The sequence below is a fragment of the Heterodontus francisci genome, chromosome 1 (genome assembly GCF_036365525.1).
Source record: "Heterodontus francisci isolate sHetFra1 chromosome 1, sHetFra1.hap1, whole genome shotgun sequence".
In the NCBI taxonomy this organism is placed as follows: Eukaryota; Metazoa; Chordata; class Chondrichthyes; order Heterodontiformes; family Heterodontidae; genus Heterodontus; species Heterodontus francisci.
In genome coordinates this window covers 8696650-8712390 of record NC_090371.1, presented here as the reverse complement: position 1 = coordinate 8712390, position 15741 = coordinate 8696650, and the positions used below count along the sequence as shown (strand labels likewise).

The window sequence follows — 15741 nt, the reverse complement described above, 5'->3', positions numbered from 1 at the left end:
CCAGATCACTAAAGCCCAGCCCTCCCCTCAGTGTGTCACCAAACCCCTCCCCTCCTCCCTCTGACCCCAACCCAGGGAATCTTTCACCTCCCCCCCCCCCCCAGGGCTGGGAATCCTACTCCTCCTCTCCCACCCACCCCCCCCTCCGGGAATCTTACCCCTCTCCCACCCCCAGAATCTTAACCCTCCACCACCCCCCCGGGCCAGGAATCTTACTCTTCCCCCACCCCCCTCGGGACCGGGACTCATCCGCCACACCCCCCCGCCCCCGGCCGGGTCGGGAATCTTACCCCTCCCCCCAGACCTGGAATCTTACCCCTCCCCCCTTGTCGAAAATCGTACCCCTCCACATCCCCCACCCCGAGGTCAGGAATCTTACCCCTCCACACCCCCCCCCCCCCCCGAGTCAGGAATCATAACCCTCCCCCTGGGTTGGGGATCTCACCCCACCCTCCCCCCCGGGGTCGGGAATCTTGCACCCCCCCTGGGTCGGGAATCCTGCCCCTCCCCCCCCCCCCGGGGTAGGGAAACTTGCCCCTATCTCTGCCCCCCCCCCCCCCCGGGTCGGGAAACTTGCCCCTATCCCCCCGGGGTCGGGAAACTTGCCCCTAAACCCCCCCCCCAGGGTCGGGAATCTTGCCCCTAAACCCCCCCCACGGGGTCGGGAATCTTGCCCCTAAACCCCCCCCCGGGGTCGGGAATCTTGCCCCTAAACCCCCCCCCCCGGGGTCGGGAATCTTGCCCCTATCCCCCCGGGGTCGGGAAACTTGCCCCTAAACCCCGCCCCCCAGGGTCGGGAATCTTGCCCATAAACCCCACCCCGGGGTCGGGAATCTTGCCCCTCCACCCCCTCCCCCCCCGGGGTCGGGAATCTTACCCCTTCCCCCCGGGGTCGGGAAACTTGCCCCCCCCCCCCGGGGTCGGGAATCTTGCCCCTAACCCCCCCCCCCCGGGGTCGGGAATCTTGCCCCCCCCCCCCAGGGTCGGGAATCTTGTCCCTAAACCCCCCCCCCGGGGTCGGGAATCTTGCCCCTAAACCACCCCCCCCGGGGTCGGGAATCATGCCCCTAAACCCCCCCCCCGGGGTCGGGAATCATGCCCCTAAACCCCCCCCCCGGGGTCGGGAATCTTGCCCCTAAACCCCCCCCCCGGGGTCGGGAATCTTGCCCCTAAACCCCCCCCCCGGGGTCGGGAATCTTGCCCCTAATCCCCCCCGGGGTCGGGAATCTTGCCCCGAAACCCCCCCACCCGGGGTCGGGAATCTTGCCCCTAAACCCCCCCCCCGGGGTCGGGAATCTTGCCCCTAAACCCCCCCCCCCCCCGGGGTCGGGAATCTTGCCCCTAAACCCCCCCCCCCCCCCGGGGTCGGGAATCTTGGCCCTAAACCCCCCCCCCGGGGTCGGGAATCTTGCCCCTAAACCCCCCCCCCGGGGTCGGTAATCTTGCCCCTCCCCCCCGGGTCGGGAATCTTGCCCCTAAACCCCACCCCGCCCGGGGTCGGGAATCTTGCCCCTAAACCCCCCCCGCCCGCCCGGGGTCGGGAATCTTGCCCCCTCCGGGGTCGGGAATCTTGCCCCCTCCGGGGTCGGGAATCTTGCCCCCTCCCCCCCGGGGTCGGGAATCTTGCCCCTCCCCCCCCGGGGTCGGGAATCTTGCCCCTCCCCCCCCGGGGTCGGGAATCTTGCCCCTCCCCCCCCGGGGGCGGGAATCTTGCCCCTCCCCCCCCGGGGTCGGGAATCTTGCCCCTCCCCCCCCGGGGTCGGGAATCTTGCCCCTCCACCCCCTCCCCCCCCGGGGTCGGGAATCTTGCCCCTAAACCGCCCCCCGGGGTCGGGAATATTGCCCCTAAACCGCCCCCCGGAGTCGGGAATCCTGCCCCTAAACCCCCCCCTGGGGTCGGGAATCTTGCCCCTAAACACACCCCCGGGGTCGGGAATCTTGCCCCTAAACCCCTCCCCCGGGGTCGGGAATCTTGCCCCTAAACCCCCCCCCCCCGGGGTCGGGAATCTTACCCCTCCCCCCGGGGTCGGGAATCTTGCCCCTAAACCCCCCCGCCCGGGGTCGGGAATCTTGCCCCTAAACCACCCCCCGGCCCGGGGTCGGGAATCTTGCCCCTCCCCACCCCCCCCCGGGGTCGGGAACCTTGCCCCCTCAGGGGTCGGAAATCTTGCCCCTCCCCCCGGGGTCGGGAATCTTGCCCCTAAACCCACCCCGGGGTCGGGAATCTTGCCCCTAAACCCACCCCCCCACCGGCTAGGGTCGGGAATCTTGCCCCCCCCGGGGTCGGGAATCTTGCCCCTGAACCCCCCCCACGCCCGGGGTCGGGAATCTTGCCCCTAAACCCCCCCCCGGGGTCGGGAATCTTGCCCCTAAACCCCCCCTCCCGGGGTCGGGAATCTTGCCCCTAAACCCCCGGGGTCGGGAATCTTGCCCCTAAACCCCCGGGGTCGGGAATCTTGCCCCTAAACCCCCGGGGTCGGGAATCTTGCCCCTAAACCCCCGGGGTCGGGAATCTTGCCCCTAAACCCCCGGGGTCGGGAATCTTGCCCCTAAACCCCCGGGGTCGGGAATCTTGCCCCTAAACCCCCCCCCGGGGTCGGGAATCTTGCCCCTAAACCCCCCCCCCCCCGGGGTCGGGAATCTTGCCCCTAAACCCCCCCCCCCCCGGGGTCGGGAATCTTGCCCCTAAACCCCCCCTCCCGGGGTCGGGAATCTTGCCCCTAAACCCCCGGGGTCGGGAATCTTGCCCCTAAACCCCCGGGGTCGGGAATCTTGCCCCTAAACCCCCGGGGTCGGGAATCTTGCCCCTAAACCCCCGGGGTCGGGAATCTTGCCCCTAAACCCCCGGGGTCGGGAATCTTGCCCCTAAACCCCCGGGGTCGGGAATCTTGCCCCTAAACCCCCGGGGTCGGGAATCTTGCCCCTAAACCCCCGGGGTCGGGAATCTTGCCCCTAAACCCCCGGGGTCGGGAATCTTGCCCCTAAACCCCCGGGGTCGGGAATCTTGCCCCTAAACCCCCGGGGTCGGGAATCTTGCCCCTAAACCCCCGGGGTCGGGAATCTTGCCCCTAAACCCCCGGGGTCGGGAATCTTGCCCCTAAACCCCCGGGGTCGGGAATCTTGCCCCTAAACCCCCGGGGTCGGGAATCTTACCCCTAAACCCCCGGGGTCGGGAATCTTACCCCTAAACCCCCGGGGTCGGGAATCTTACCCCTAAACCCCCGGGGTCGGGAATCTTACCCCTAAACCCCCGGGGTCGGGAATCTTACCCCTAAACCCCCGGGGTCGGGAATCTTACCCCTAAACCCCCGGGGTCGGGAATCTTACCCCTAAACCCCCGGGGTCGGGAATCTTACCCCTAAACCCCCGGGGTCGGGAATCTTTCCCGTAAACCCCCGGGGTCGGGAATCTTTCCCGTAAACCCCCGGGGTCGGGAATCTTACCCCTAAACCCCCGGGGTCGGGAATCTTACCCCTAAACCCCCGGGGTCGGGAATCTTACCCCTAAACCCCCGGGGTCGGGAATCTTACCCCTAAACCCCCGGGGTCGGGAATCTTACCCCTAAACCCCCCCCCCCTGGGTCGGGAATCTTGCCCCTAAACCCCCCCCCCCCCGGGGTCAGGAATCTTACCCCTCTCCCCCGGGATCGTGAATCTTACCCCTCTCCCCCGGGGTCGGGAATCTTGCCCCTAAACCCCCGGGGTCGGGAATCTTGCCCCTAAACCCCCGGGGTCGGGAATCTTGCCCCTAAACCCCCGGGGTCGGGAATCTTGCCCCTAAACCCCCCCCCCCGGGGTCGGGAATCTTGCCCCTAAACCCCCCCCCCCGGGGAGTGGGAATCTTACCCCTCTCCCCCGGGGTCGGGAATCTTGCCCCTAAACCCCCGGGGTCGGGAATCTTGCCCCGCCACCCCCCCCCCCCCCCCCCCCGGGTCGGGAATCTTGCCCCTCCCCCCTGGGGTCGGGAATCTTGCCCCTCCCCCCCCCGGGGTCGGGAATCTTGCCCCTAAACCCCCGGGGTCGGGAATCTTGCCCCTAAACCCCCCCCCGGGGTCGGGAATCTTGCCCCTAAACCCCCCCCCCCCGGGGTCGGGAATCTTGCCCCTAAACCCCCGGGGTCGGGAATCTTGCCCCTAAACCCCCGGGGTCGGGAATCTTGCCCCTAAACCCCCGGGGTCGGGAATCTTGCCCCTAAACCCCCGGGGTCGGGAATCTTGCCCCTAAACCCCCGGGGTCGGGAATCTTGCCCCTAAACCCCCGGGGTCGGGAATCTTGCCCCTAAACCCCCGGGGTCGGGAATCTTACCCCTAAACCCCCGGGATCGGGAATCTTGCCCCTAAACACCCCCCCCGGGTCGGGAATCTTGCCCCTAAACCCCCCCCCGGGGTCGGGAATCTTACCCCTCTCCCCCGGGATCGTGAATCTTACCCCTCTCCCCCGGGGTCGGGAATCTTGCCCCTAAACCCCCGGGGTCGGGAATCTTGCCCCTAAACCCCCGGGGTCGGGAATCTTGCCCCTAAACCCCCGGGGTCGGGAATCTTGCCCCTCCCCCCCGGGGTCGGGAATCTTGCCCCTCCCCCCCGGGGTCGAGAATCTTGCCCCTCCCCCCCAGGGTCGGGAATCTTACCCCTAAACCCCCCCCCCCGGGTCGGGAATCTTGCCCCTAAACCCCCCCCCCCCCCGGGGTCGGGAATCTTACCCCTCTCCCCCGGGGTCAGGAATCTTGCCCCGCCACCCCCCCCCCCCCGGGTCGGGAATCTTGCCCCGCCACCCCCCGGGGTCGGGAATCTTGCCCCTCCCCCCCCCGGGGTCGGGAATCTTGCCCCTCCCCCCCCCCCGGGGTCGGGAAACTTGCCCCTCCCCCCCCCCCGGGGTCGGGAAACTTGCCCCTCCCCCCCCCCGGGGTCGGGGATCTTGCCCCTCCCCCCCCCCCCCCCGGGTCGGGGATCTTGCCCCTCCCCCCCGGGGTCGGGGATCTTGCCCCTCCCCCCCCCCCGGGGTCGGGGATCTTGCCCCTCCCCCCCCCCCCCCGGGGTCGGGAAACTTGCCCCTCCCCCCCCCGGGGTCGGGAAACTTGCCCCTCCCCCCCCCCGGGGTCGGGAAACTTGCCCCTCCCCCCCCGGGGTCGGGAATCTTGCCCCTCCCCCCCCCCGGGGTCGGGAAACTTGCCCCTCCCCCCCCCCCCCGGGGTCGGGAATTTTGCCCCTCCCCCCCCCCCCGGGTCGGGAATCTTGCCCCTCCCCCCCCGGGGTCGGGAATTTTGCCCCTCCCCCCCCCGGGTCGGGAATCTTGCCCCTCCCCCCCCCGGGTCGGGAATTTTGCCCCTCCCCCCCCCCGGGGTCGGGAATCTTGCCCCTCCCCCCCCCCGGGGTCGGGAATCTTGCCCCTCCCCCCCCCCGGGGTCGGGAAACTTGCCCCTCGCCCCCCCCCGGGGTCGGGAATGTCCCCTTCTCCCCCCCGGGTTGGGATCCCCCTCCCTCACTCCCGGGCTTTGAGGTAACTCGAGCTTCGTCAGGCCACAAATCCGCCGCCATCTTGTGGAAGGTTCTCGATGCGAGAGCGAAGGCCGCGGCTTCAGGCCGCCGCGCACCCCGGGTCCGCTCTTGCCGGACCGAGCCGGGCCTACCTGCTGGGTGAGGGTGCTGGTGCCCGCTCCGCCCGGACTCGGTCTCGGTGCCGTTCCTGTTCCCGCTGCCGACCCGCTCGCTCGCGCTGCTCCTCCCGCTGCCGCTGCCGCGGAAACCAGGCGTCGCCAATCGAGCGCCGCAGATATCGAGCGTGCGCGCTAAACGCAGCCTAGTGCAATCGATCACCGATCCCCTGCTCCTCCCTCCAGCCTGCAGCAACTGTCGGCATTGTCATTAACTCATGAGACAGCACAAAGGGGCAAGCCATTCGGCCCACTGTGCCTGTGTTGGCTCTCTGAAAGAGTAGTCCAATTATTCCACTCCCCTGCCCTTTCAACGATTTATCAATTCCCTTTTGAAAGGGAATTTCAGTGCATTCTAGATCATATCTCAACTGGTTCTCTTGTCAACCATTTATCAACCATCCTGCCACTGGAAACAGTTTCTCCTCAGTTCATCCATCATTATGATTTTGAACACCTCTTTAAAATATCCCCTTAATCCTGGCAGAGGTGCCAACACTTGAAAATGTGAAGCACACTCAAGAGTATGTATCCTCACAGAAATTGGGGACTTTCCTGGACACAGAGACTTCATAGGGTGGCACATAAAGAAAAAAAGACTTGCATTTATTTAGAGTCTTCCACAACCTCAGGACATCCCAAACTGCCTTACAGCAATGAAGTGCTTTTGAAGTGTAGTCACTGTTGTAGGAAATGTGGCAGCCAACTGGTGCACTAAGAGAAATGTGATAAAGACCAAATAATTCTTTTCTCTGAGCTTGACAGTTCCTTAATGAGGATGACTTAAAGACAAAATATAGGCAGCCCCTTGACACTGTTCCACCATTCAATTCGATCCTGTCTGATCTGTGGCTCATTCCAGTAACATGCCTTTGATCTATCACCCTTACAGCAAGGTGCTGAGAACACAGGCCTTATAAACCATTAGCTTGGTTCTAAGAGTTAGCTTGGTGTTATCCCATGCACGTTTTGCAAGTCTGCCAAAGGTGGTAGCTGCTTTCCCTATGCGTGTATCAAGCTCCGTATCAAGGGACAGATTATCTGTCAACTTATGGACCGAAGGTAGCAGGATTTGCTAACCACCTCCAGTGGGGTGTTATTTAGTGTGATTAGGGTTGGAGATATGAACATATGAATTAGGAGCAGAAGTAGGCCATTCAGCCCCTCTAGCTGCTCCATCATTCAATAAGATCATGGCTGATCTGTTTGTGTCTCGAATTCCACTCTCCCATCTACCCCCGATAACCTTTGATTCCCTTACCTAACAAGAATCTATCTACCCCGCCTTAAAATTATTCAATGACCCCGCCTCCACCAACACCTTGTTCCATGACCACAGTTTTCTTGACACTTATAGTCAAGGAGAACAAGTCATAGGCATGGGAGAGACCGTCCTTGAGTCATAGAAACATAGAAAATAGGAGCAGGAGTAGGCCATTCGGCCCTTTGAGCCTGCTCCGCCATTCATTATGATCATGGCTGATCATCCAACTCAGTAGCCTGTTCTGGCTTTCGCCCCATACCCTTTGATCCCTTTAGACCCAAGAGCTATATCTAACTCCGTCTTGAAAACATTCAATGTTTTGACCTCAACTGCTTTCTGTGGCAGCAAGTCTTTGTAGCTGAGTTTCCTTGTGAGGGACTAGCGCAGCATCATCAGCTTAGAGGAGTTCTCTGTTCAGGACGTGATGTGTTTTTGCCTTCGCTTTCAGCATTGGTAGATTGTAGAGCTTGCTGTCTGACCTAGTGTGCAAGTAAACTGTCCCATTTAACACATACTAAAACTCCTGGTATCCATCAGACACACCAAATTCTACATCAATATACCAAATACCACACAGAGACACCACATTTTACATCAATATACCAAATCCCACACAGAGACACCAAATTCGACATCAACACACCAAATACCACACAGAGACACCAAATATCACACTGACACATTGAATTCTACATCAACATACCAAATGCCACCCTGACAATACCACACGGATAAACCCATCCAGTATAATAGGAATGCAAATATTGTTTACTGTGAGTTGTAGTTGAAACACTGAAAAACACTTTGTTGTGACCGATGTTCGGATATCAAGCACTCCCCCAGAAAAGAACGCTGGCACTTTGGTCTGTACTTTAACACTGATTCTAAAATCTTCAGCTGAGGAAGGTCATGCAAACACGTTAGTTCACATTGACAGCACTAATAGCTAGGCTGTAAACACACCTAATTAGAGCAGTGCATGGGGCAGCAGACCAAGGTTATAAGGGCAGAAGTTGCAAAATTCGATGATGGTAAGCACCTTCACGGTGTATGAACAGGTGCTCCATGTTGTAGCACAATCTCCACCTTCACCTCAGTCTATTGAGGCTTTACACCAGGTGTGGGACAGTGCAGTTACTGCCTTGTAATGCTAGCTGCACATTGCTCCATGGGGAGGGGAAACAATCTAACTTTGATCATGGTGAATTGCCTGGGAGTTGTGGGAAGCATTTTACATTGAGGGGAAGCCTAAAACACTTTCGCAACAAATCAGAACCTGTAGACTGCAATACAACTGTGGTGTGACGCTCATACGACTGCAGTATGATTGTCATACTGCTGTAATAGGACTGTAGTACAACTGAAATATGACTGTAACACCTTTAATATGATTGTAGTATGACTCTAATATGACTGTAGGATGACTTAACTAAAGTACGATGGTCAAATCATGTGATTTACTCTGAGCATATCCACCAGATTCAAACTTTCATTTCCCGCCTGGGCTCCACTGCCACAGTCTCATAGAAATGGGCGGCACAGTGGCGCAGTGGTTAGCACCGCAGCCTCACAGCTCCAGGGACCCGGGTTCGATTCTGGGTATTACCTGTGCGGAGTTTGCAAGTTCTCCCTGTGTGTGCGTGGGTTTCCTCCGGGTGCTCCGGTTTCCTCCCACATCCAAAGACTTGCAGGTGATCGGTAAAATGGCCATTGTAAATTGCTCCTAGTGTAGGGAGGTGATAGGGAATATGGGATTACTGTAGGGTTAGTATAAATGGGTGGTTGTTGGTCAGCACAGACTCAGTGGGCCGAAGGGCCTGTTTTAGTGCTGTATCTCTAAATAAAAATAAATAAATAAAATTTGGTAATCAGAGATGTAGCAACAGAAAATACTGGATGTCTGCGGCCTCTTAACTGAGCTGCTTGTGAATTCATCCAGTCCTTTAATTCCATGATCTTATGCTGTATGATATAACATGCCTGCAGTGCTAGAGGCTGTTCACTAATATGTGTATATATTATATTTGTATATCAGACAGATCTGCCTTTAATGTGCGTATCATGCTTCAGAATATGTCATTTCAAGGGTCAAAGGAGTGAGGGATAGATGAAGTAGGGTGGGAGGAGGCTCATGTGGAGCTTCAATACCAGAATGGACCTGTCGGGGTGAATGGCCTGTTTCTGTGCTGTAAAGTCTTTCAATTCTATGTAAAATCTAGTCATTTTAGTTTAGATTTAGTTTAGTTTAGAGATACAGCACTGAAACAGGCCCTTCGGCCCACCGAGTCTGTGCCGACCATCAACCACCCATTTATAATAATCCTGCACTAATCCCATATTCCTACCACATCCCCACCTGTCCCTATATTTCCCTACCACCTACCTATACTAGGGGCAATTTATAATGGTCAATTAACCTATCAACCTGCAAGTCTTTGGCATGTGGGAGGAAACCGGAGCACCCGGAGGAAACCAACGCAGACACAGGGAGAACTTGCAAACTCCACACAGGCAGTACCCGGAATTGAACCCGGGTCGCTGGAGCTGTGAGGCTGCGGTGCTAACCACTGCGCCACTGTGCCGCCACTAATTTGTAATTGCTTTTCCTGGCGGTGACCTTTCCCGAAAGCAGGAATTTGGAGGAGGTGAAGAGGATTTTAAGGCTGCAATGCCTCTGAAATTGACCCTAAATGGGTCGGCAAAAATGGAGTCAGTAGTTAGACTGCATAATGGGAAAGGACAGGACTAATGCTAATTAGACCATGGAGGCTTCTGGAAACATAACATTCATTAACAACAATTTGTATTCATATAGCACCTCTAACATAATAAAACATCCCAAGGTGCTTCACAGGAATGTTATCAAACTAAATTTGACACTGAGCCACATAAGGAGATATGAGGATAGGTGACTATAGCTTGATCAAAGGGTTGGGTTTTAAGGAGTGTCTTAAAGGAGGAAAGAGCGGGAATGAGAAATAATCCCAGGAAGCTGCACGGCCATGTAGCAAGCCGAAAGTTCCCAGGAAGACCGCGCACAAATTGACCTTTAAGTTACCAATTGTGTGCGGCCTCGCAAAAGACGTTTAAAGTGCCCATGCACTTTAACAAATCAGCCGTGTAATACAAAAAAAAAATAGAAGGCACATTGGTAGAGAGGCAGAGAGATTTAGGGAGGGAATTCCAGAGCTTAGGGCCAAGGCTGGTGAAGGCACAGCGACAAATGGTGGAGTGATTAAACTCAGGGATGAGCAAGAGGCTAGAATTGGAGGAGTGCAGAGATCTCAGATGGTTGTAGGGCTGGAGGAGATTGCAGAGATAGGGAGGAGTGAGGCCATGGAGAGATTTTTTTTTTATTCATTCATGGGATGTGGGCGTCGCTGGCTCGGCCAGCATTTATTGCCCATCCCTAATTGCCCTTGAGAAGGTGGTGGTGAGCTGCCTTCTTGAACCACTGCAGTCCATTTGGGGTAGGTAGACCCACAGTGCTGTTAGGAAGGGAGTTCCAGGATTGTGACCCAGCGACAGTGAAGGAACGGCGATATAGTTCCAAGTTAGGATGGTGTGTGACGTGGAGGGGAACCTGCAGGTGGTGGTGTTCCCATGTATTTTCTGCCCGTGCCCTTCCAGTTGGTAGAGGTCATGGGGTTCGGAAGGTGCTGTCTAAGGAGCCTTGGTGCATTGCTGCAGTGCATCTTGTAGATGGTACACACTGCTGCCACTGTGCGTCGGTGGTGGAGGGAGTGAATGTTTGTAGATGGGGTGCCAAGCAAGTGGGCTGCTTTGTCCTGGATGGTGTCGAGCTTCTTGAGTGTTGTTGGAGCTGCACCCATCCAGGCAAGTGGAGAGTATTCCATCACACTCCTGACTTGTGCCTTGTAGATGGTGAACAGGCTTTGGGGAGACAGGAGGTGAGTTACTCGCCGCAGGATTCCTAGCCTCTGACCTGCTCTTGTAGCCACGGTATTTATATGGCTACTTTGAAATCAAGCATACAAACATATGAATTAGGAACAGGAGTAGGCCATTCAGCCCCTTTGAGCCTGCTCCATCATTTAGTAGGATCTGATTGTAACCTCAACTTCACTTTCCCGCCTACCCCCAACAACCTTTGACTCCCTTGTTTGTCAAGAATCTGTCTACCCCTGTCTTTAAAATATTCAATGACCCTGCCTCCACCTCTCTCTGGGGAAGAGAGTTCCAAAGACTCACCACCCTCTGAGAGAAAAAATTTCTCCTCATCTCTGTCTTAAATGGGCGTCCCCTTATTTTTAAGCCTATGTCTCCTAGTTCTAGTCTCTCCCACAAGGGGAAAACATCCTTTCAGCATCCATGAGAATTTTAAAATTGTGCCAATGTCACACAGGGAGCCAATATTGGACAGTGAGCAGAGGGGTGATAGGTGAACATACGAACAGAAGAAATAGGAGCAGGAACAGACCATATGGCCCATCGAGCCTGCTCCACCATTCAACATGATCATGACTGATCTTAGGCTTCAGCTCCACTTTCCTGCCTGCTCTTCATATCCCTTGATTTCCTGAGAGACCAAACATTTTCTACGGTGAAGGCAGACACAAAGTATTTGCTCAATGTCTGCCATTTCCTCATTTCCCATGATAATTTCTCCTGTCTCTGCCTCTAAGAGACCAACGTTTCCCAGAATCACAGAATTGTTACAGTACAGAAGGAGGCCATTCGGCCCATCGTGTCCGCACTGGCTCTCTGAACGAGCAACTCCCTCAGTTCCATTCCCCTGCCTTCTCCCCATAACCCTGCACATTCTTCCTTTTCATATAACTGTCTAATTCCCTTTTGAACGCTTCAATTGAACCTGCCTCCACCACGTTCTCAGGCAGCGCATTCCAGACCTTAACCACTCGCTGTGTGAAAAAGTTTTTCCTCGTGTCACTTTTGCTTCTCTTATCAAACACTTTAAATCTGTGCCCACTCGTTCTCGATCCTTTCATGAGTGGGAACAGTTTCTCTCTATCTACTCTGTCCAGACCCCTCATGATTTTGAATACCTCTATCAAATCACCTCTCAGCCTTGTCTTCTCCAAGGAAAACAGTCCTAACTTCTCCAATCTATCTTCATAACTGAAATTCCTCATCCCTGGAACCATTCTCGTGTATCTTTTCTGTACTCTCTCCAATGCCTTACATCTTTCCTCAAGTGCAGCGCCCAGAACTGGATGCATTACTCCAGCTGAGGCTGAACTAGTGTCTTATACAAGTTCAACATAACTTCCTTGCTCTTGTACTCTATCCCCCAATTAATAAAGCTCAGGATGCTGTATGCTTTATTAACCTCTTTCTCAACCTGTCCTGCCACCTTCAATGATTTATGCACATATACCCCCAGGTCCCTCTGCTCCTGCACCTTCTTTAGAATTGTACCCTTTATTTTATATTGTCTCTCCATGTTCTTCCTACCAAAGTGAATCACTTCACATTTCTCTGTATTAATCTTCATCTGCCACCTGTCTGTTGTGTGGCATTGTATCAAATACGTTTTGAAAGTCCATGTACACCACATCAACAGCATTGCCCTCATCAACTCTCTCTGTTACCTCCTCAAAAAACTCCAGCAAGTTAGTTAAACATGATTTTCCCTTAAGAAATCCATGCTGGCTTTCCTTAATTAACTCACGTTTGTCCATGTGACTATTGATTTTGTCCCAAATTATTTTTTGTAGAAGTTTTCCCACCACTGCAGTTAAACTGACTGGCCTGTAATTGCTGGGCTTATCTTTACACCCTTTTTTGAACAAGGGTGTAACATTTGCAATTCTCCAGTTCTCTGGCACCATCCCCGAGTTTAAGGAAGACTGAAAAATTATGGCCAGTGCCTCTGCAATTTCCACCCTCACTTCCCTCAGTATCCTTGGATGCATCTCATCGGCCCTGGTGCGTTATCCACTTTAAGTACAGACAGCCTATCTAATACCTCCTCTTGATCAATTTTAAACCCCTCTAATGTCTGACTTACCTCGTCTTTCAACATTGCCTGGGTACAATCTTTGTCCTTGGTATTCATTCAATATCTTAGCTCTGCCCTCTGCCTCCATGTGTAAATTCCTTTTCTGATTCCTGATCGGCCCTACTCCTCCTTTTACCACCCTTTTACTATTTATATGCCTATAGAAAACGTTAGCATTTCCTTTCATGTTAGCTGCCAATCTCTGTTCATGCTCTCTCTTTGCTTCTCTTATTTGCTTTTTCACTTCCCCTTCTGCACTTTCTATATTCAGCCTGGTCCTCAATAGTATTTTCTACCTGGCATCTATCATAAGAACACTTTTTCTTCTTTATCTTAATCTCTACCTCTTTTGTCATTCAAGGAGCTCTGGATTTGTTTGCTCTACTTTTCCCCTTTGAGGGAACATAACTCGACTGTGCCCGAACTATCTTTATCATCTACTGGTTTTCCTGCCAGCTTTCGACTCCAATTTATTCACCCCAGTTCCATTCTTACCCCATTGAAGTTGGCCTTCCCCCAGTTAATTATTCTTACCCTGGATTGCTCTTTGTCCTTTTCCATCATCAGACTAAACCTTATGATACAATGATCACTGTCCCATAAATGCTCTCCTATTTGATCCACTTGGTCCACCTCATTCCCAAGAACCAGGTCTAGCAGTGCCTCCTTTCTTGTTGGACTAGCAACATACAGTTGTCAAAAATTTCCCTGAACACAGTCTAGGAACTCTTGCCCCTCACTGACCTTTACGCTACTATTATCCCAGTCTATGTTTGGATAATTAAAATCCCCCGTTACAACTACCCTATAATTTTCCTTGCAGATTTGTTCCTCCACGTCCTTCTCACTAGCTGGCGGGCAATAGACAAAACCGAGCAATGTAACTGCACCTTTTTTGTTCCTTAGCTCCAGCCAAATGGATTCTCGTCCTCGACCCTCTGGGACATCCTTTTTCTCCAGCACTGCAATGCTCTCCTTAATCGATACTGCCACCCCTCCCCCTTTTTTCCCTTTCCTATCTTTCCAGAACACCTTGTATCCAGGAATATTTAACACCCAGTCCTGCCCTTCTTTGAGCCAGGTCTCTGTTATAGCCACAACATCATATTTCCACATAGCAATCTGCACCTGTATCTCACCAATAAATCCCCTATCACTACTGCTCTTCCACGCCTCTTCCTTCCCTCCCATGCAGCTGAGCCACCAATGATGCCACAAATTTGGTTCTGACTGCACACCTCTGAGGAACCATCACGCTCACCAGTATCCAAAATGGAAAACCGATTAGCGAGTGACATCATATCAGGGGACTCCTGCACCACCTGCCTGGTGGTCACCCATTCCCTATCTGCCTGCATGCTCCTAACCTGCAGTGTGACCACCTCCCGAAACGTGCTATCCACATAATCCTCCGCCTCGCGGCTGCACAACTGTGACTCCAGCCGCCGCTTGAGTTCCGAAACCCGGAGCTCAAACTTTTGCAGCCGGTGACACTTCCTGCAGATGTGTTTGTCTAGGACACATGGTGCATCCATGACTGCCCACATACCGCAGGCTGTACATTCCACTTGGCAGAGCTGTCCTGCCATACCTTAACTTTACAGACTATTAATTATATGTAGAATACCTTCCAGTTACTCACCAAACAACTCCTTCCACTGCACCGAAGCAAGAACCAAATACCGGAGGGTTAAACAAGTAGAAAAATTGAGCACCTCCTCCCACTTCACCGAACTCGCCACTCATCAAACTCGAATCTCCACACTCAGCTTGCAATCTGCAAACCATTTTCAGGCTGCACTCAGACCTCTCTTTATACCTTTTGAAGCTGAAACTGCAGCAACCAGATTTGACTGGTCAGCTACTTAACTAATCAGCTACTCTGCAGTAGAGCCTGTTAATCCCTGCCTAAGACTGTAAGAAACTTACTTTACTTTCATAATTCTACTTTACTTTCTTAACCCTACTATATCTAGAGGGTAAATCCCAGTTAAATGCTAACTGCAGAGCAGACTTTTATAAAGATAATGACACTTAAAATCCTCACTCACCAGACTCGAATCTCCACACTCAGCTTGCAATCTGCACTCCACAAACTACTGCCCCATCTCCAGCCTACCATTCCTCTCCAAGGTCCTTGAGCATGTTGTCACTTCCCAAATCCATACCCATCATTTCTGGAACTCCATGTTGAATCCCTCCAATCAGGTTTCTGCCCCACCACAGCCACAAATGACATCCTATGTGACTGTGACAAAGGTTCCCTCCCCATCCTTCTCAACGTGTCTGCAGCCTTTGACATCCAACGCCTCTCCACTGTCATCCAGCTGGGTGGGACTGCTCTCATTCATAAAAGAGCAGGAGAGAGGAGGACCCAGAGACCGGCGGCGGCCATAAAAGAGCGGGAGAGAGGAGGACCCAGGGATTGGCGGCGGCCATAAAAGAGTGGGAGAGAGGAGGACCCAAACAGCGGAATTCCAAGTGACGTCAGGATTCAAAAAGTGACGTGGGTGCAGGGCAGCTGATTGGTAAGTAGGTTCAGGTGAGTTTCTCTACTTTTTCTGCTATTTATACGATTGCATTAGCTTCAAAAGTAAAGGTAAGGACTTTGGATTGTAGTGGGTAGTGTTTGGAGTAGAACAAGGCCCCTAGCGTAATTCGTATTTTTTAATTAAAGGGAGTAACTAAGTAATCTAAAGGTAAGTCATGTCAGTAGAGCTCAGCCCCGTGATATGCTTCTCCTGCGCTATGTGGGAAATCAGGGATGCTTCCAGTGCCCCTAATGACCATGTGTGCAGGAAGTGTATCCATCTGCAGCTACTGACTACCCGCATTACAGAGCTGG

General features: G+C 54.3%; 1 protein-coding gene across 1 annotated transcript in view; it reads right to left on the bottom strand.

The window, feature by feature from the left end:
- The window catches only part of LOC137377669 (zinc finger protein 638-like), a 172880-nt gene extending 157812 nt beyond the window's left edge, over positions 1 to 15068 (bottom strand). The window contains exons 1-7 of the mRNA XM_068047574.1: positions 15016 to 15068; positions 14539 to 14730; positions 14264 to 14393; positions 13701 to 13747; positions 13431 to 13575; positions 7686 to 7810; positions 5626 to 5784 (exon numbers count right to left, since the gene is read on the bottom strand). Coding sequence (XP_067903675.1) covers positions 5626 to 5784; positions 7686 to 7810; positions 13431 to 13575; positions 13701 to 13747; positions 14264 to 14393; positions 14539 to 14730; positions 15016 to 15068 — 851 coding nt within the window. The remainder of the gene's footprint in view (positions 1 to 5625; positions 5785 to 7685; positions 7811 to 13430; positions 13576 to 13700; positions 13748 to 14263; positions 14394 to 14538; positions 14731 to 15015) is intronic.
- Positions 15069 to 15741: the final 673 nt, after the last annotated feature.